Source organism: Megascapheus bottae, chromosome 19, assembly GCF_031878675.1.
Source record: "Megascapheus bottae isolate mThoBot1 chromosome 19, mThoBot2.hap1, whole genome shotgun sequence".
Taxonomy (NCBI): Eukaryota; Metazoa; Chordata; class Mammalia; order Rodentia; family Geomyidae; genus Megascapheus; species Megascapheus bottae.
Window position 1 is genome coordinate 17,288,709 of NC_143527.1, and position 21,556 is coordinate 17,310,264.

A 21,556-nucleotide genomic window follows, 5' to 3' on the forward strand; every position below is an offset into this window, starting at 1 on the left:
CGGCCAGCGGGGACGCGCCCGTCCTCCCTCCTGCCCTCCCTGTCTCGAGCTCCCGCTGGCGTCCGCACCCCCTCTCCAAACCTGGGCGGGGAGCGGTGCCGCCCGATCTCTTCCCTCGCTTGCTCGCAACTCCTGCCGGGCTGCAGTTACGCCGCCACCGCCTCCGCCACCTCCACCGAGGGAGTAAAGGTCGCGCGCGCCCAGATCGAGCAGGCTGCGGTGTCTCCAGGAAGCTCGTTGGTCAGATTGTGGGCCAACAGGGAAAAGACAGAACGAAACTCTCGGCCCGTCCAGGAAGATGGCGCCAGGCAGGCGGGCCGTGGACTGAAAGCCACAGGGGTAGCGAGGAGCCGGGACACGCCGTCCCGTCCACCCAGACGACCGCGAGGGGCATCGGGCACGCGCGGTGCCCCGGGCTCCGGCTCGGCTCGCGCAGTCATGTCGGTCAGCGAGCTGTACAGCCAGGTGAGTGCGGGCGGGGTGTGTGGCCTGGCCGGCACAGGTGAGGCTCGCGCCGGGCCACTTCCTCCGCCAGTCCCCGGACGAGGAAGGGGTCTGGAGACTCTGAGGGCCTCGCCTTCATCTCCACACTGAGCGCCCCTAACTTGGGCGGTGGAGCAAGTTCGGGTGTTTATGCAGCGCTCTGCGCGGCCGGGCGACCCCTCATGGTCCCCTGGCCTGCCCCATCCGCGTCCCCGAAGTCTGCTTCGGTTCCAGCCGACTTCCCCGAACCTCAGCGGCGGCTCCACCAGCTGGGAGCTCGGCGCAGGGGGTCGGCCCAACCGGGCACCCCGCCCTTGGGGTTCTGCTCCTCGCGCCCCTCTGGCTTCTCTTCCCCCTGCGAAGCAACTCGGGGAAAACTTGAGCTTGGCGGTGGAGAGGGGAAAGGAGAGAGATGCTGGGGGGACTTGAGGAGACCCTAGGGCAACACGTCTTAGTTTTCTGAGGGTCATCGGTTTGACGGGGAGCCCTCTGGGTGGGTACCAGGCAATTTCTTCCATTGCGCGCCGGTGGTGGGGGGAGGTTCGAGTCCTGGTAAATCACGGGTGGGGTGTTGATATCCAGAATGTCAAGGTCAGTATGGACCTACGGAGCACGGGGACAACGGAATTCAGCAGTGGGCGGCCCGGGCGCTTACGCTCAGCTTCCCCCGGCAGGTGCGGTGGGTAAAGTTAGGGAGCAGCTGCTGCTTCCCCGAGCGCGCGCCCGAGCGCCTCAGCCTGCCTTGGGATCCCGGGAGATTTCAGCCTGTTGCTGCGGGTGAGGAGAGCTGGGAGGGAGGGACCTTTAATCACCTGCCCCGTGCGTCTTTAAAAACAAGTTTTAAATCGGCAGCAGCTGTGTGGCTGTCGGGTTCCAGCGTTCGGACGTGTGGGACGCCGGGTCCGCGCACCGCGTGGGTGGCCGTGCCATTCCCGAGCCGCCGGCTGGGCCAGTAGGTCCGGGCTGGGCTGGAAGACCTACTTCCGCATTCTCACCTGGCGACTGCGTGCACCTGTCCAGCGCGTGGGGCGGGCGCCCTTCAGCTGGTTGGGCTGGCCCATTCTACTTCCTGGGAGAAATTGAAGCATCATTTTTTTCTCCCGGTGGGGGGCGAGGCCCAGGAGGTGGTGTCACCTGGCTGTAGGCGGGACCTCCATTGCTTGGCATACCCGGGTTTCCTCCTTTCCACCCAGTCCCTCGGTGGCGCGCGCGCGTGTGTATGTGTGTGTGTGTGTGTGTGTGTGTGTGTGTGTGTGTGTTGTGTTTGTTGTGTGTGTTTTAATAGATGGGCTCCAGCTTCTGGGAGAAAGCTGCCGGCCAGATCATGCATTCTTGCAGTGTCGACTTTGGGGACCTCTCATTCTGTCTTTACTTATGGGGCTTTGGGGACGAGTCCTTTGAAAGTGAAGTTGTCATCTCTTACCAGTAGGCTAAGGAAGTGAGGCAGGGAAAAACTACCGGAACCCGAGTGTTCAGAGCTGAAACTGCTCTGTAATAGTGCAAGGCAATACACTTGTATACCTAAGTAAGACGAATGACCGAACTAAATACATGTGCAGTGCACCACAGAATGTTTCAGCAAACATCATGTAACCGCTGTGTTATATAATGTTATCAAATGCACCTCTAGTTTTTTTTGCAGCAATTTGCTTTTTGTTTTCTTGCTGCACGGAGGCTGGAACACATGCATATGTTAGGCACTTGCTCTATCCAGCATGCATTCTTAGCACTGCTGCTGCTGTTTTGAAAAAGCAAAATGTTTTTATTGGATTATTAATCGGTGACATTGGGATTTGAGGTCTAGGCATCCTGTTTGCTAGTCAAACTCTTTTTGCTTTATTCTTATAAGAGTCGTGTCTGTGTGTCTAGGGGCTGGACTCAAAATGTGATTCTCTTTTCTGTGCATACCAGTTAGAAGGAACTACATGTGGGAACCACCATGGCCAACTTGCTGGGTGAGATGGAGTCTCACTTGTATATGTAGTTGGACTCTAGTCATGATCCTCCCAATTTCAATCTCTCTTGGAGCTGTAGTTGCAGCTCTCTGCCATCATATCCAGCCCCTGTTGTATTGCACATAGTGATAAGACAGTTTCAGGGAAGACACTTATAAGTAACTACATTGCATGTCATTCTAGTCAATGACAGTTAGTGGGAGTTTGAACTCAACGGGTTGCAGTGTATATTTTCTTGCATTATGGAATGACAGGGAAACCTCAGATCAACAGGAAAAGGGAAAGATAGATATTTTTGTAAATGTATCTTTGTTGGTGAGAGGGTTTCACATAATTAAACTACAAGGAAGAGTCTAGAGTTCCTCCCTAGGGCTAGTGGACTCTGCCACACCCTGTTGAAGAGTTTCTAGTTCATAATTTTTTAGGGGTTTGTACCTGTACAGTCCTGGAACTTGTCAGTGGCTCAACAGGACCTTCTACTTTTCTGTTGAGAGAGATCAACACACTTGCTCTTTGAGCCAAGAAACAGTTGCATAGTTTCCTGACCATTCTAACCCAGCTTGCCAGGCTGGATTCTCAAGTGTGCTAATGAATCATAAATTACACAGAGAAATCTTGCCTGTCGCTCAGACTTACTTTGTTTCTTACAGATGATTTAGTGTTCCCTTTTATTTCTAACCTGCTGGGTGGGGTTTCCTAATGTGAAGAACCCTGGGTCCAGACACACACTGTAATGTATTTATGGTAGAAATAATGACCAATTATGACAACAGCTTTTCTTAAGTGTTTGGGAGTGTAAAATTTGGACCTTTCAGATCATTCCTGTTTCTTCAGAGATGTCATGGGAATACATTATTGTCAGAACATGAAACATATAAGGGATTAGGCTTGTAAATATTACAGTTTTTAGTGAGACTGGTATTTTGGTGTCTTCCTAGCCAAGACAAGATTTTTCTGCTCATCTATTACTGTTTTCATTGGTTCTCCTTAACTGTGGGCTCATATGCTATGCCACTTGTTTTTGGCTCCAGACATAGATTTTTTTTGTCATGGGCAAAAGACCCTTCCCATTGACAAAGATAGTTTTGTTCTAGGAGATTCAACACCTCACTTTAGTTACACTGCTTTTTATTGTTTTGTTAATGTTGAGGATTGCACCTAGGGTCTTGTATATGCGAGGCTCCCCAAGTGTTTTGTTTTTATTTTATTTTTCAGACTCTGTTTTGCTACTACCTTTGCTTAGGCTGGCCTCAAACTTAAGATCTTTCTCTCTATGTCACCCTAGTATCTGGAATTATAGGTGAGTGCAAGTAGGCCATATGAGAAATATTTTTCTATCTTTAGTATAAATATAGTAAACTTTCAGAGTGATGTCAAGTGTGTCACCCTCACCCACTGTCATAGAAGGTGGAGTTGTCACACAAGGTTTGGATGTAGCAAGTGTCAGTACTTGACTCCAACCACTGGAAAAGTCAATGGGCTTGATTTGTACAGGTATCAGAAAAACACTCAAGCATGAATTGGTCTGGTGAATATGATTTGCTTTTTGATGACTGCAGAAAATAGTCTGATTTTAAAATATACACTGCCTGTCCTTTAGAGAGAATAATACAACTCTATGAAGGGTTCTTTTGGATGAAAAATTTTAATACTCTTTTTAAAATGCCATTTTCAGGAGGCACCTTTGATCGTAGCCTGCAGAATGAGAAGTCATTAGACTTAAACTGCTACCTTTAAATAGTCCTTAGATTTTCACTTGACTTTTAATTAACAGCTAGAGTGTGAGCATTGATTTTTATTTTTTGTGATAGTGTTTGGTGGTACTGAGGCTGGGGCTGGAACAGGGCATACTAGGCAAGCACTATACTACAAAGCCACACCCTCACTGTGCATTTGTGAGTGTTGCTAGGAGGTCACTTTACTGGCTGACAAACCCTGTGTCTGGCAGCTTCAAACCCAGGCATCTTAGAGCACTGACACATGTGCCAATCCTTGGAAAAAGGAAAGGTGTCGTCTATTTTTTCCTTACCTGTGCACCAGATAAGTTGTCTTTTTTTAAATAGCAGTCCCTAAGGCAGTAAGAGCCATCTCTTTCCTCTTCCCCTATCTCCCTGGGAGGGATTGATGTTTTGATATTTTACTGTTGGCTTCTTTCCAACAAGTAGTGTTGGTATTAAAGCCCTGGGGCTTCAAGAGCTGTGGTAGAAGATGCTGTTAGCTTCACCCTCTCTTCTTTGGCTTCTTCTCTCAATAGCCTGCTATTGTGTCACTTGACCAACACTTCATGCAGCCGTGTGTCGAGGGAGAACTTGCATTCTGTTCAGGGAAGTTGTCCCCAAATAGTGTAACAACCTTAGGTTCATGAATCCCCTACTTTGGGAGTGGCACAGCTCCAAAGCATGGTCTGTGCTGTTTCCACAAGTCCCTTGCTGGGTTGAGCTCCTCCCCCCCAAGGTCATACCCTTGTTTGCCTTCCCTTCTGTCTTTCTTTCGAACAGTGTCTAAACAATTTCTTGTGCAGGCATTCTTTTTTGATCAGTTGTGAGCCTTGAACTTTGGGCCTGTGCACTGCCGAACTCTTTGACTGAAGTGTACTGCTGTACCCCTGGAGCCAGGGCGGGCATTCTTATCTCAGAATCTGATTCAGAGAACCCAAGTTAACCTGTATTAACTATTAACTCACATGGCTTGGAAGAGTAGGGCATCACAAAGCTCAAGGGCTGGTTTCTTGTCAGTTCCCAGGGGAGGGGACCTTGAGATTTTACCCTTCCCTACTTCCCAGGCCCCACTGTCCACCATGAATGTTGCTTTCTAGTCTGATTACTTTCCCTTTGCCCTGTGTTCGTAGGGGTCCTTCCTTCATCCTGATAGTAATCATTAGGACTCCTATCTGCACAAAGTTGTTCCCAGTTTTCATGGCATATCCTGATTGTCAATACTTGCATTCGTGGAGTCGGCTCTTGCCCTGCTCTGCCTTCCCTTGGGCAGTTTAGGTGACATTTCATCTCCCTGGCAGGTTTCCAGGAGAACCAGTGTCCATTAGCAGACATTTTTGGAGCTCCCAGTGGGTTTAGTGATAAAACATAAATATACAAAGTTAACTAACAACGGAGGATTCTCTGTGTTGGAGAGGAGCGGAGTTTTGAGAGTTCCAGGCTCTTGGTGGAGGGATTTCTGGGCGAGTCAGTATGGTATGGGCTTCCCCCAGGAAAGGAGGGCCATGAGTGGGCCTTGAAGAACCAATGGGATTTGAATCTGTGAAGTGGCTTGGAAGAATGTGCCAGGAGGGGATTTAGGGAGACTGCATATGTGGAACGGGACTATGATCTAAGCATATTTCGGGCCTAGCTATAGTTGTACTTTTTAAACTATTTGGAAGTAATTTTCAACTTGCAGAGAGGATACAAAAAACAGCACACATCCTTGTGCATTCCCCAGATTTCTCTAATGTTAGCACCTTATATATACCCATAGTGCAATGACTGTTCATATGATACTGCCAAGGATATGGATCTTACTTGGATGTCACTAGCTTTTCCAATAATATTCTTTTTTTCTGGGCCAATATTCCATTTAGTATCCCATAGTGCCCTTTAGCATGAGGCAGATACTTTCCATGTTTTGATTTTTAGATCTGAAAAAATTTCACAGGGAAGCCCTCACCACGGGAGGAGGGTTATTGTAAGATTACCTGATGGCATGTCTGTACTACATCTGTTCTATCTAGCAAAGATGTGAGCATGGTAACTGCTGGCTGTCTGGTGACAGGTTTGGGGGACTGGGCCTTTGCTTCCATGTCTCCTCGGCATGGGCAAAGATGGCCAGGGCCTTGATGAGTGATGAGGGAAAGATCACAGTGAACACACAGGTACCAGACCCATAGGTGATCAAGGCTCCTCTCATACCTCCAGCAGAAACACTTTGAAAGAAGTTGTAAATTTAAGTGGTGCTTTCTGGTTTCTTGTTTAAAGCAAAATTAAAAAGCATTTTTCACAGTGTTCCCTTTCCCTCTTAATACAAATGATTATTGAAGCAATTCATATACTGCTGGAAAGTCAAAAACTCCATTAGCATCAGCCTGTTCTCTGGGTCTGTGCTGTCCAGTGGGGTCTAGTGGTGTCACCGTGCAAAACTGCTGAGCTGCTGAAAGAGGCGAGGTATAAGTAGAAAGTATCAAACTTAGAAGACTTACTAAGGAAAATGAACGGACATCTCTGTCTTTTAAATCATTTTGATAAAATATTTTATATATATATTGGCTAAAATACTTTTCCCAGGCTCTTCTTTTAAAAAATTCAAGGTATTATTAGGAAATGTAATGCAACATACGTGCCTTACATTTGTGGTTTATAATTTACGTGTTTTTATTCTGAGGTACAGTGTTGCCAGACAGCCCAGGCTGCCCTCGAGTTCACAATCCTTCCTCTCCAACCCCAGGTTTCTGCGTGATAGGTCATGTGTGTGTATCACCACATCTGGGTTCTAGTTATGTGAAGAATAGGATCCTGTCCTCTCTTTTCTAAATTTGTCCCTAGTTATCTTTTTTTGGTGGCATTTTAGGACAATTACACATTTTCCCTTTTAAATGCTGGTCCTTGAACTCTGCGTCTGTATGCCGTCTCGGAGCTTTTTTTTGGTGCAAGTCTAGCACTCTACCACGTGAACCACATCTCTACTTTGGGCTTGCTAGTGGTTAATTGGAAATATAAGAGTCTCACTGATTTTTCCTGCTTTGGCTAGCTTTGAACTGTGACCCTCAGATCTCCACCTCATGAGAAGCTTGGATTAGAGGCATGAGCCATCAACAGCAGGCCAATTTTACCATTTTATTATCTGTATGATATATGCCATAGTGTTTGTTTTTGAACCATTCTCCTTTTAAATGGTTAAGTTGGTTTCAAAGTTTTGATTTTGAAAAACCAACACTGCAGAACTGTAACCTCGTTACAGTTACTGTTTGGGTTTTATTAGGGTTTATACTTTGGGGTTCAATGCTTGCTAGGTAGGTGCTCTACTGTTGGAGCCATGTCTCCAACTCCTTTCTCTGTGGTTTATTTTTGACCTCACTTTTTTGCCCAGTATGATTGCTAGATCATTATCTTCCTGCTGTAGCAGAGATGACAGGAGTGTACCTGCTTGAGTGTCAGGTACTGCTTTTTACCTCCTATATTTAGGCTCTTGACCATGTGAATCTCTTTGGACTACCTGACCTAAGGAAATGGGTCAGGTGATTTAACTGTTTGAGAAGTTTTTTTTTTTTGCACGGGGGGGGGGGGCGATAAAGTGTGGTACTTGCATTTGAAATCAGAGCTTCAGACTTACTGGGCAGGTACTGTACCTCTATACCATGCCCCCAGTCCCAGGACAGTCCTATGGATTACCAGGATGTCTGTGGGTTTGGTGTTTTGGTGGCACAGAAATCCAAAGCAAGAAATCATTGAAAGCAAGGACTGCAGATGGATGAACCATCTGCCTTTGTTTTCTGTCCATATCTGGTTCTCTCCTCCTCTGGTCTGGGTGGGATTTCTGGGACTCCTGGGAGAGGAGTCTAAATAGTGCTTAGATAGAAAGGACTCTCCACATTTCACTATTCTTTACCCACATATGATGTTCCAGAGTCCCTGTCAAGGGAGATAACCTTGTGAAAGGCAGAAAAGCAGTGAGCAGAAGCGTAGCCTGGGAGTCAGGCAGCTTTGGACTCGAAGTGTAAGCCTGGTCAGAAATGAGGATACTACGATTGCCTGCATTACTGTGGCTTAAGGAGGGGCCCACCCTGAGAAGGGAGTGATTTGCCAAAGAGTTTTTGCTCTTGTAGTACTCAAATGCGGTGCAGCCTGACGTCCCAAGAAGAATAAGAACACCCAGATGCCTTCTGTATTCAGTTAAAAGACTAAAGCTCAAGTCCTTAGGAGTGGAGACCAGCCTACAGGAAGGATGGAAAGGACACTGGGCTGTAGAGTGCCCTTTCCCTTCATGATGTGACTTGATTTGTGGGTGTCTTGCCTGGGGAGGGTGAGTAGGGAAAAAATTGGAAATGAGAAATTGCCCTAGGAAAGAATTCACAGTCATGACGTTGTGTACCCTGCCCATTCGTTCCCAACATACTCAATTTCCTTTCCCTAACTGCCCACCCAGATGTGGGCACAGATCCACAGCCCTAGGACAAGTTCACAGGATGTAGACCTCCCTTCCTATGGTGTTCACTTGGGTATCATGGGAGAAGAACACATACAGAACAATACCATTTCTGCACATTTCTAAGACAAAGTGAACAGTATTGCTCATGATAAAACTGTGACAAAATTGTGATGAATAATTAGCAAATGAGGGGGGAAAAGCTAGAATATTTGGGAGCTGGTGGCATTGGGGGATCAGAGTTAGGGACAGTTCTATTAACCATGTATTAAGTTGGATGGCATGTTACCATGCACTCTCATAGGTGATGTTGTTGAAAATAGAAGGAGTCACAGGGCAAAATAAAGTTACAAAGCCAAATATAAAGCTTTTGAGATCACAGATTTTTTTGTGTATACAGTTGCCAATTGAATGTACAGATTTGCTGAATTGTTCTCATTGAAACCTACGTTGACAATGCTCATGCTCCTTGGAAGTCTCAAAAGGTTTGTCATAAGTATGTACTCAACAAATGGCATTGACTTGATTGAAATGCCACTCCCTATGCCCCTTCATCCATTTCCAAGCCCCCTTCTTAAACTAGGCACGAGCTTGAATATCTCCTGTGATTTTTGAGGGTTGATGGGTGTAAACTCCCAATGGAAAGCCCATCTGTTTCCTCTGGCACTTGCTGAAATCCATGGAATGGGGTGAGACAATTACATGTGTTTTTCTTTTTTATTGTACAGCTCCAAGGTTCACCTTGAGGTATAATTGTGGAATTATAGCAAAGTAACATTGGGGGATGTGAATACTAAGTCAATCCATGTGTTTGAATATCCTAGTGTTACATGTAATTGTGATCATGTATAGCTATATTTTTCTTCAGTTTTGCCTTTGGTGATACTGGGTGACTCAGAGTTTTAAGCTTGCTTGCTCTGCTGACACTTTACCACTGAGTCAGATCTCCAGACTGGTTTTTTACTAGAGTCTTTGGAGATGGAAACTCACTGACTTTTCTGCCTGGTCTTGTTTCCTGCCTATCTGAATCAATCCTTAGGATTTTTGACTCCTGAGAGGCTGGGGTTACAGATAGAAGTCACTGGTGCTTGGCATCGGATGTGTTTTTTAATTGCAGCTCTGATTTACTTTCTATATAACATGTCAAATGTCTTTATTTTTGTTAATGAAATTGTGTGTGTGTGTGTGTGAGTTTTAGGGCCTTGTAGATAAGCTAACACTATACTATTGATCTATACCAAACCTCTGGGAGTTTCTTAATACTCATTTTTTTGTTTTAATAATAATCTGTCCTTTCTCTCTCTCTCTGTGTGTGTGTGTGTGTGTGTGTGTGTGTGTGTGTGTGTGTGTGTGTGTAGGGGTGGTCCTTGCACACCAATGCTGAGACTTGAGCTGTGAGCTTTGTGTTCAGTTTTTTTTTTTGCTCGCATCTATTATTCTAGTACTTTAGCCATTGTTACATCCATACCTATACCTCTATATGTTTCTGTCTTTAACTTTTCCATGATTAACATTTATTTTGAAAGTAGCATCTTTCATTTATGTTTAGAGTAGCATCTTCCATTTCCCCGGTTAACTCATAAAGTCTTAATCTTATCCAGAATTATAGATACTTGTATAGTGTGTTTAGGGGCAAATCTCCTTTTATATGAGATTGACCAGAGTATGCTAGTGGCTTTTTTTTTTTGCCAGTCCTGGTGTTTGAACTCAGGGTCTGGGCATTGTTCTTAGACATTTTTTTGCTCAAGGCTTGCACTCTGCCACGTGAGGCACAGAACCACTTCTTGCTTTTTTTGTGTATGTAGTTCTTGAGAATAGAACCCAAGGCTTTGTGAATGCTAGGCAAGCATGCTACCACTAGGGCCATGATTCTGGCCCAAGTAAGTGACTTTTAGAAGCACTACAGAGAAAATCAAGGGAGAAAAAGTGGTAAGTGAGTTAGTTTTCAGAACTTTCATAGGAAAATTCAATATTCATTTTTTCATCAGAGTGTTTATCACTTGAAGGACATAGAGTATCTTATTTTTGACTGGGTGCAAGTCTGTAAGACTGGGGTCGGGGAGTGTGGGAGGATATGTGTGGGTAAGGGAAGAGCCCCACATCCAAAGTGATCTTTTGACCTTGAGTTCTTCCAATGGTTCTTACTGTGTAAGCATCTAGGGATTATTAGTACATTGGAAGGTGATAAATTGCTTTACCCTTTTGCAACAGATTTACTCATATCTTCAGTTTTTCCTGTGCTCCTTAATGAGGGCCAGTGTTTATTGTAATCTAAGGAAAATAGGTGTCTGCTTAACCAGAAACTAATGTTTCCTCACTATCTTAGTTGTTGATACCCCGTCTCTAGTATGAAGTCTTGTTTTGGGGAGTCACATTCCAGTTCAGATCCTTGTGAGGTGAAAACCCCAGGGCTTGAATGTTGTGTGCTGGTTAACCTTATTCTAGATGTCAGCTATGACTGGAGCCCACGTACTCCACAAAGCACCAGCATCAGTTGAGAAAAGAACAAGCAGGGATTCTAAGGTCCTAACTCTGAGATCTTGACATCTAAATCTCAGCAGAGCATGGCTGTGGGCCTTCCCCTGTTTACTAAGAGCATCTCATGCTGTTAAGATAGGGGTGGCTTCATTGGTTTGGTCTTCCTGGCCCTTAACTATTTTAGGGGAAAGGTTACTTCACAATACAAGCTCTTTTCTAGGAATGTTTTAGGCTTTCATGGAGATGGGGATTTCTTAGGAACCAGCATTACCTGACTGATAGCCTGGCCTAGTATTGGATTAGGGGACCAGAAAGGTGCTCTGGTTTTAAGACCCTCATTATGGTGGTGGTAAACTTGCATTTCTTTCTTTCCTATTACTACCAGGGTGACCTGGTCGCTTTTGGCCTTGACTTCTCTGTCTCCTTGTCTTAGTTGTAGAGTCGACTCCTTTTCTGAATCTCCAGTTCCTATTTAGATTCCATGATTCACTGTTCTCCCTGCCACATCTAATGTCAAGAGTAGCTTTTTGATTTTTTCTGAGGAGTTGACTGTCCCTGATCTAGGAGGCTCGGCCTGTGATACCTTCATGGGGAGCCATATGTCTCCATGTAGAAGTTTGGGTGTTACAAGCGTTTACTTGGGTGTGTTGGCATTCTCAGAAAAGGGGTGAAAAAATCGTTTTATATTTTACCCCATGCAGTAGGGTTTGGGAGGTTAGATGTGGATGTGGCATCTTTTCTTGCAGGGCTGTGGTTACTTGTGGAGCTCATTTTTTTTCTTGTAGATTCCAATCTAATTTTTGACTCAATCTTTGTTTTGCATTACTGGTGGTAGTTTCCATGCATGGAAGAGATGATAATCTGCTTTTTCTCCCTCTAAAAACAGTGATGGACATGGGCCCAAGATCTGGCCAATCTTAGATTTTGTCATCTCGTCTCAAAGTGTTCTAGGTCTTTCCTCCTCCAGTTGCACCTTCTCCTTCCTTCCTAGCCTTATATTACTTAACCTTCTGTAATCCATCCTAATACATTATCACTCCCCTGTGTTAATATCCCTGAACTCGGACTGTAACTGAACCCCACTGTGCGAGTTGTGTGTTACACAAGACTCAGCCATGTGGAGAGCTCTACGCACCTGTATAGTTGCTGAGGGCACTGTCTGAATTGTGCTCAGGTTTCAATGTGAACCATCTCAGAAATCAGAAACTGCTTAAATGCTTGCCAAGGAATAATGTGTTTGGGCTACAAAAAATACATGTGAAGATATAGAACAGTGACTAGAATCAGGAATGGCATAGCTAAGTGCAGTCAAATTGAGCCTTTCCCTATTACATTTGTTGCAAGTAATAATAAACTCATGGATGGGCACTAGAATTTACAGTCCCATGTTAAGGCCTGGCGTTGGTGATTCATGGTTGTAATCTCCTTGCAACTCAGGAGACTAAGACCTGCAGATCATGTTCTGAGTCCAGCCCATGCAGGAAAGTTGATGAGACTGTCCAGTTAAAACCCAGAAACAGAGCTGTGGCTCAAATGGTGGAGTGCCAGCCTTGAGCAAAGCTAACTAAACAGTGCTCAGGTCCCCTCCCACCCCAATAATAAAATTGTATTTTATTCTATTGTATATTACCAGTGGTCACAAAGTGGTGTTTATGCATATCCAGTTTTTGGGGGGGTTTGATCAAATTCCTATGTGAGGTAGGAACCCTAAGGGACTTTGGTTTTCACATAATTATTTACCATGGGAAAGAAAAGTAGTTTGCTCATGGCACCACACTAGGGAAGGGTGAACCATTCAGCAGTGTACTCTCTAACAGGCTGTTACACAGGTGTGAGGAACACGGATATTGCTCCCAGCCACTTGAGGCTGTGAAGTTGGTGATGTCTAGTGGTGAGTCTCAAGTTCTGTTGGGCAATATATGGACAAAAACTGCTATCTCCACAGCATGCTTCACCTTGGGTGGTTTTGCCAGTATCCTTTCCCTTGGAACTGACAAGGTGTGACATGGCACCTTTCTAGGCAGAGTCACTGAGGCTTCTCAGGGGTCAGGGCAGTCGTAAGTGGACTGGGAGACTCACCTATTTCTCTTTTCTTTGTGGCTTGGTACCTGCTTTTCCCACCAGTCTTTTGACATGCCTTTCCTCTCTCTGCCTTCAAACACTTAGGAGGAGAAAGTCCTTTGTCTAGAATCAAAGATTGCTCATGGTGATCAGAATCACTAGGGGGCTTCCAGGTTAAGGTCAGTTAAAATTTTTATAATATACATATATAAATATAATATACACATATATAAACATAAAGTAGGGCTATTTCATGATGATGGCAAGATTTTCAGTATGAGAGATTTTTGAGGGCAATTTAAGCGCTATGTGTGTGTTGATGAAGTACTGATAAAGCATTGACCTTACTCCCACACATAAGACTTGGCTTCATGGTACTGAATTTTTACCTCTCAATAAATGGAGCTCATATAAAGGTACAGCCTTGGTGTAGGAAGATGCTTGCAGTCTATAGGAGATGAGGACATACTGACCTGGGAAAGGGAGGTTGTCACTTTATGGGCCCATCATCCCAGTCTTGGGAGGTGGAGGTAGGCTAATCTCAAGTTTGAGACCAGCCTGGATTACACAAGGCCAGCCTGGACTACATTGTGAGACCCCGTCTTACTCCCTTCTCTGTGTCCCCTTGTCCCCGTATCCTCTCGGAATTCTTCTGAAGAGGATTGATCAGCAGTGGCTATCTATGGTGAGGAAACAGATTTAGGTTGATGTAGGAGCACATGGTCACCGAGGTCCCTGTGTGTGACTGTGGCATGGTGTGGTTTGTGGGTTGTGTGGGTATGCTGTGTCTGTCTGTCCTTGCAGGCTGTGTACCATCCAGTTGTGCCATAGAGTTCCTTGGAGGATGTTTTTGAATGGGATTTGACTCTTAGGACCTTGAAGCTGTGTGCCTGAAAGATGGCTAGATATGACTTATTTATTGGAAAGGAATTAAGGTGTCTTAAGATTGCTCTCAAAAAAATGGCAAAGTTTAAAAAATACACAAACCATTTGTTATTGAGAATCTACTTATGCATAAAAAGGAAACCTCAAGAAAAAATCGCTTTATTTTGTTGTTTGGTTTTTTTTTTTTTAGAGAAATAGGTTTCCAATTCACTTGATTTTTAAGAATGGGAATTATAAAGCTCTTGTGAGTCAGAATAAGATTACAATATGCTTTGGTTCTGTGGCTGCGGTGATTATTTAGTGTTGGGGTGTAGAAAGGCCACAGAAAAGGCCCATCTGTTATCCTCCTTAGGGTGAAGCCCCATGTGGGCTGGGAGTTTGCAAGCAGACAGGAAGGGATGTTGGGATTGGGGAGAGGAAGGGCAGGAGGAGGAGGAGGAGGACAGGAAGGGATGTTGGGATTGGGGAGAGGAAGGGCAGGAGGAGGAGAAGGAAGAGGAGGACAGGAAGGGATGGGGGATTGGGGAGAGGAAGGGCAGGAGGAGGAGAAGGAGGAGGAGGACAGGAAGGGATGTGGGACTGGGGAGAGGAAGGGCAGCAGCAGCATGAGGAGGAGGTGATGGTGATTCTGGTGGTGGTGGTATGTTGTGTAGGTGCTGTGTTTGTTAGGTGCTGTGTGTGTGGCTGGTGTTTGTGTTCTCCTTGCCCAGAGGAAGAACGGAGGCTGAAGTGAAGGATGGCCAATCCTTGGGGAGGCCGTGGAGGACCAGGCAGCCTTAGATGTCAGTTCTTTCTGGTGTCCTGGAGCTGTAGCACTGTCACAGTGGACCTGATGATTCACTCTCCTCCAGGAGTGCTTCAGGGGGTGGAGCTAGGGTGTGCCAATCGCTCGCCTGTCTCCATAATTTTATATGTTCCTTAAACGGTGGAATAAATTATCCAAAGGGCCTTTGACAGATAGGGCTTCTCCACACTTGTTGAGAACATCTAGATAATTTTACAAATATTTTCTTCTTTGGGGGAGGGGGTACTAGTTAATGAAATTGACTGTCACTGAGTATGGTGATCTTTCAGGTTTAAGGGTGAAATACATGTTCAGTGACGGACAGCTGTCCATCCAGGATTCTTCATTCCCTCATCAACTTCTCCACAGACTGTGCTTATGCTAGAACACACTGGAACTCTGGGCTTTTGCCACATGAGCTAGAAATGCTCTTCTAAGTCAAAGCTGAGGACTGGTCAGACAGAACTTAGTACTGACTCATTCTCAGTCAATTTGTAGGATTCCCTTTCCCCCTTGCAGTCAGTCTTTTGGCATCTGAATATACCTTGAATTTGCTGTGACCATGCTATATGGATCTAGATTATCTTCCATTTTTAAGATTATTCCATCTCTCATTCTGACTCTGCTTCTATCTCTGTCTCCCTTTTGTGTGTATGGTACTGGGCTTGAAGTCACAGCCAGAAGCTCTTACTTAGCTTTTTCACCCACAACTAATGTTCAGCCATTGGAGTCACAATCCTAGTTCAGGAGTTTTGGTGGTGAATTGGATCTAGAGTCCCACAGAATTTTCTGCCTAGACTTGCTTTGAACCTTGATCTTCAGATCTCAGCCTTGTGAGTAGCTAGAATTATAGGCATGAGCCACTGATATCCTAGCTCTAGGATTCTTGTTTCTCAAGGTTATAATGTGGTTTTCCTGTAACCCTTTCTTACTACTTGAGTTTAAGGAAATCTATTCTCTTTACTTGGCACTTTCATAAATAACATCCACCTATTACACGGTCTTGGCTTTTTCTCACAACTTGCTTACTCCTGTCATTGGCCTGTACTGCTCCTTATCTCTTGGATGATTGCTTTACTTTTACCTGATGGCTGTATCTCAACTTCTCTGTGAGGCTAGGGCATATGCCTGGAGTCCAACTGAGTGTCTTACAGAGCAGAAATATGATAGTTGTGAATCTGAAGGCCAGACCTGGTGAGACTGGAATCAGCTCACTGGAACTTCTAGGACTTCTGTGGAGTGTTATTGGAGGGCCTAGCAGACCACAGCTGCACAGCTGGGGGCCTGCTGTAAGGAGTCCCCAGGAGGCAGACAGGGCTACTATAGGGAGCAGAGAAGTGCAGCTCTTCATTCCTGAAACAAATGTGAGCCAAGTCAAGATGGAGTAAAAGAGTGAAGACTTGCCTGTGTATTCATTCTTCTAAGGATGAGTAAGTGATGTGTTTGCCTGGCTTATTCCTGGCTTACTCCTATCTAACCACTGGCTCTAGCCCTTTAAATGTTTTTGTACCTGTATTGGAGTTTTAACGCAGGACTTTGGCTTACTATTTTTTTCTTTTTAGCCATATCTCCACTTGTGGTTTTTTGTTGTTAACTAGAGGTACGATTGTCTTTCAGATTTGTCTGCTTCAGCTGGCTTCAAACCATGATCTTCAGAACTCAGTCTCCTGAGGAGTTAGACATATAGGCATGAACCACCAATACAAACTTGTTCTCACCATTTATTACATATTCTTGTTAGAGAGTAGGAAGGAAATGTTAAAGTGATGGTGTTTCTATCAGTGCTTTTGTGGTTTAGGATAACACTACTTGAGAGTCCTGGCCCTAAATTGTTGTCCCAATTATGCCATTTTCTTGCTGTGAGAACTTGGGTAATTGCCCAGTTTACCTCATCTACTTTTTCCATGTGTTAAATGGTAACATTTTACATTTTTGTGTTTATACTAGGGCTTGAACTCAGGACCTTGGATCTATTCCTTAGTTTTTTTGCTCAAGGTTGGTCACTACAGTCCAACTTCTGACTTTTGATGGTTAATTGGAAATAAGAATCTTAGGGATTTTCCTCTAGGCTCCTCGAACCCAAGTCTTCAGGTGTCAGCTTTGTGACAAGATAGGACAGGCACTGAGCCACTGGCACTTGGCTTAAGGAAGCAATTTTAAATTTACCTGTATTCTTGAGAATGAGAGTAAGATATTAAGAAGAAAACTTAAAAGAAGATACATAGGCCCAAATATTTCATTTCTATGACCAGAAAAATCAGTGTGATTAGGAAGTGAAATGCAAAATATGTAGGAGACAAAATTGGATTGCAAGTGTACAGCTTTTCACAGAAGTCCCCAATTTATTTGAAGATAGAAGTTATTTGAAGCCAGGCAGGTGGCCAGTTTCTCAGAGGCTGTATGTGGTGTTCGTACCATTGCAGGTGGGCACCGGAAAGCCTGCTTGACTCAGCCGGTACCTGAGGCAGGTGCTGGGTGCCGGTGGATCCTGAAGGTTCTGTTCTTGTTTCTGGCCAGCCTGCTTCCTCATTGTCCACTGCTGGCCAAGATTTTTCACATCTCTGATCCTCATTTTTTTTTCTGCTACCCTGTCCTGAAATAAGTCTGAGCCTTTCCCAAAAAGCAGTAGTGGAAAATGGGGGTAGAGTAATAGTCATCTGTGTATTACATATGTTAACTAAATGTTTGGCTTGGCTATAATAGTAAACTCTAGTACAGGGATATGAACTTAGTACAGGGATGTGAGCCATCAGTAGGTTTGGGCTCTTTTCCACCTTTGAGGTGGCAGTATGGGTCAGTGGGTTGGTCTGAAGCTCCAGTCTCGTGGTTCTGTTTCTTTAGTGCCCTAGGATATCATCACCAAATCTGAATTCCAGTCATGAAGGTAAAGAGAAAAGGCTCTTGGTAAAGTGCTCTAGAGGTGGGTATTGGTGGTTCTCAGCTGCAATCCTAGTTTCTTAGGAGGCTGAGATTTGCAGATTGCCTTTTAAAATCAGTGTGGGCAGGAAAGTCCATGAGATTCATATTTTTTATTTGTATTAGCAAAAAATCAATAAAAAAGATGTGGCTCAAGCACCAGAGCTGAGGGGAAAAAAAGCCAAGTGAGAGAATGAGGTGTTGAATTGAAGCCCCCGTATTAGTACATGCGCATGTGTTTGTGTGCACACAGGCACACCACCAAGATCTTCTGTTCTATCCCTGGCATCCACAAACCAAAAAGAAATAAAAACTCCAAAAAACTTCATTTTGAAACCATTTCTAACTTATAAGAAAGTTTCAAGAACAATCCTGGGAACTTTCATATACTTTAACTTGGATGTCCAGGCTTGCTATGTCACTCAGTAATACACCTTATAGTAAAGGATCTAAGCCAGGGTTGTACATCATAGCTGCTTGTCATCTGTCTACCTTCTTTGACTGGAATCTTTCCTCAGGCTGTCATAACATACACGGCTTGGATTGTCTTGATGGTCATAGTTCAGTCAAGATCAGACTCTTCTATTTGAGCCATGTATTTCTGGTCAGATGTTCTGACCATTGTATGTTGTTGGGTGGCCCATTTGGTCTAACTTTCCCTGTTAATGGTGGTGGAAATTTACATCACTTTGTTATGATGGTGTGTGCCAGGTCACTCTGCATGCCAGGCCATCTGGTCCTCAGGCCATCACGGTCTCCTGAATTCCCTCTATAGCCATTGTCCTTTTCCTTCTTGAACATCATAAAGACAGATCACCCATAAGTCATAGCCTCATAGAGGATTGAACAAAAATCACTTGGATTTGGCTCAAAATATAAGGGTCACAGGTAAGGGGGTTCTGGGATGTTTTTGATCTCTATGCTGGTGGCTTTGTGTGCTTAAAATATATATCATCCTTAAAAAAATGAAAGAACTCAAAATTTGAGTCTCAATGTTGGGCTGTTTAAGACCCAAAGGATCATGCATAAGGGAAGGAGTTGACTGGAGTTGGGTTAGGGTCTGTGGTATTAAGATTCCACTTGGGTTGCAGGAGTGATCTAGTCCAGACTCTGAGTCTTCACTCTGCTTCTGTCTTACAACTGTCCAGGAGCAGGGGGTAGTATGTAAAGGAGATGTGGAGAGCTCCTGTTCCCTGCAGGCTGAGAACCAGAGACTTGAGGAGTATTCCGGGAAGAAACAGCCTGTTTTCCCAAATGCCAGGTGTCAGAACTGTCTTTCCTCTCCTGGCTCTTCCAGGCCTCAGTAAATCACCTGTCACAAGGCATTTCATATTAAGTGTTTAGATGTTGAACAAGTGTACTGCTCAGATTGAAGGCCGTTGGTGTAAGAGGACAGTTAGGGGGAGGGATGCAAATGAAAACTCTTGGCTCTGATGTTGTTAAAGGGAGTAATGAAGCCAAAAGGACTTTTTTATATTTTTCGAAGCTGGGCCTGTGCCTTCAGGGTTAGTATTTTAATGAGCAGTCTATCAATGCTGTACTGAATAATTTAGAATTAACAAAAGCCAGCCAAGGCCCCATGTGGCACTTCATGTAAGAGCAATATAAATACCACAGAAGCTTGACCCTATATGAAATTTAACAACTTTCTCTAATGGTATATTTGATCTCAGAGTTGGTTGTTCAACCTAGACTGTAAGCCCCTAGGGCAGGAATGGCCTTTATGATGAATACATAAGTTTCTACAAATGGTAGTGAAGTGTTTTTGCTTCACCCCTGGGTCCAGATGGCAGATGGGTTTGGCTCCATTTATTTTGAGGACTTGAGCATTCAAATGATATATTTTCTGTTTTAAAACAATGGATGCAGGGCGCCCTAGGCACAGGAGATAATCTCTTTCCTGTGGACCATTTCCCGTCTCAGCTGGGATGGCTGCAGAAGCAGGGGAAGAGAGGGCTGCTTAAAGGGCTTGGTGCTGGATCAGCCAATGAGATTTGCGTGTGGACAAGAAGAGAAAGCGCTTCTGTGAACTTTCAGGGGCCCAGCCAGCTTTTTCTTTCTTTCTTGGCCGTCTCTGTCTTATTTTTTTATCTAAGTCGAGTCTCTATTTTTTTATCTGTTATAAGTCTCTAGAGTTGGGACAGTTGAGGGGTTGCTCGGTCATCCTGGGTTTAAAAGGGAGGGGGAGGGTTTGGAACAGAACGTGGACTGGAGAGAGATGGATGTATGTAGGCGCCAGGAGTCCTTTGTCGCTGCCACTTCTGTGACAGCCTCTTTTCCTCCAGGGTTGGGTAATAGAAAGTCTCAGCCCTGGAAAGAAAGACTATTCCAAGGTGCTCAGTGGATACTCTTAGAATTTTCAAATTGGGAAGGTTTACAGTGGGACAGAGGACCAAGGGAGAAGGCATCTTCTGACAGCCACAGGAAGACCCTTGCTGAAATCAGCAAGGCTCTTTTGCCTTTGTTCACTCGCTGTAGTGGACACTTTCCCCAGCTGGAGTTGGCTTGCCAAGGCACAGGCATCAAGGGTGTGCTTTCAATTTGCAGTGTACTGTGTAGGTTGTAAATCTCTTTTCAGGGAACTAGTCCTTTAAAATTTCCTTGACATCTGTTATGTTCCCTTGAAAAAAACTGAAGCCATTGAATGAGTATGTGCATTCAGAATGAGCACTTCTCCCCTAGTGCAATTGAAACAGATAGCCAAGATTGGGATCTTCCACAAATAAAATGTTACCCACTTACACTTGGTTGCAAAAATGGCCATAACTTTTAATTCACCTCTGAGTGGTATGTTATGTTTCCACTGGAACTTTGGTTTAGCTAATTATTTTATCAGAACTATTCCTGTATCTTGGCCTACTACTTGAAGGTAGACCCAGGGTTTCACATATGTAATAAAACTACTTTACCATTAAGCTAACATATATATATTTTAAATATATAATATTAAATATGTGTATATATACATATCCTCATTAAATTGCCGTGGGCTGGCCTTGAACTTCAAATACCTCCTAAAGGATATGGTTACAAGTATGTACCATCACACCTGGATACTAAAGAATCTTACAAAGTTGAAGCTTTGAGCTTCAAATATCTTTTCTGGGTATGTTGGAGAAGGAAAACTGTTTATTTTGTATATACACAGTTTAAATGCACTTTGCTATTTTGTATATACACAGTTTAAATGCACTTTGCTATGAATCTACAACTTTTAAAATAAAAGTCTAAATAAATGAGAACCTGTTTTAAGGGTACTATAAATACTAGAACAGAGATACAGCATATATCATGATTTTTCCTAAAAAAAACCCAAAAAACTAAAAAAAATTTCATAGAAGAGTTAAAAAATTGTTGTGCCTATCCTTTTTGAGGCTTAAACGTAAAAAAAATGTACAAGACCCTCAGTTCCATGGCAACATAAAAGCCATTAAGTATGAACATGTGTGAAAGTTACCTGGGCTGTTGTCGGAAATATTCAGGGCATGAGAGTTCTGTGGGTTTCAAGTAGAATCTGGGGACACGGTCAGCAATTCTGTAGTTCCCTATCAGTGAGGCGGTGAACCTGCCCTGGAGATGGCTAATAAGGTATGTATCTCAAAGCCAGTGAGTATTCCTCGGGAGCTGTGAATGGCAGGGTGACCGATATAAAAGAACCCCAGCTTCTGGACTGCTGTGATTTACTTGGCTTCATGGTATCACCTTAGGTAACCAGTGCAAGGGAGAGGGTGGCTACAACTGTCATTTAACTGTCACTTTGAGAAAGGATGCTTTTGATTATCCATGAACAATGTGTTTTAGTTACTTCTCTTTTCACTTGACCAAATGCCTTACTTGAGCAACTAAAGGGAGGAAAAGA

The 21,556-nt window shown here is 44.2% G+C and overlaps 1 protein-coding gene across 1 annotated transcript in view; it reads left to right on the plus strand.

Annotated features, from left to right (window-relative positions):
- Positions 1 to 206: 206 nt before the first annotated feature.
- The window catches only part of Myo5b (myosin VB), a 251,035-nt gene continuing 229,685 nt past the window's right edge, over positions 207 to 21,556 (plus strand). Inside the window, exon 1 of the mRNA XM_090353117.1 lies at positions 207 to 465. Within this exon, the coding sequence (XP_090209243.1) occupies positions 439 to 465 (27 nt within the window). The 5' untranslated portion in view covers positions 207 to 438. The remainder of the gene's footprint in view (positions 466 to 21,556) is intronic.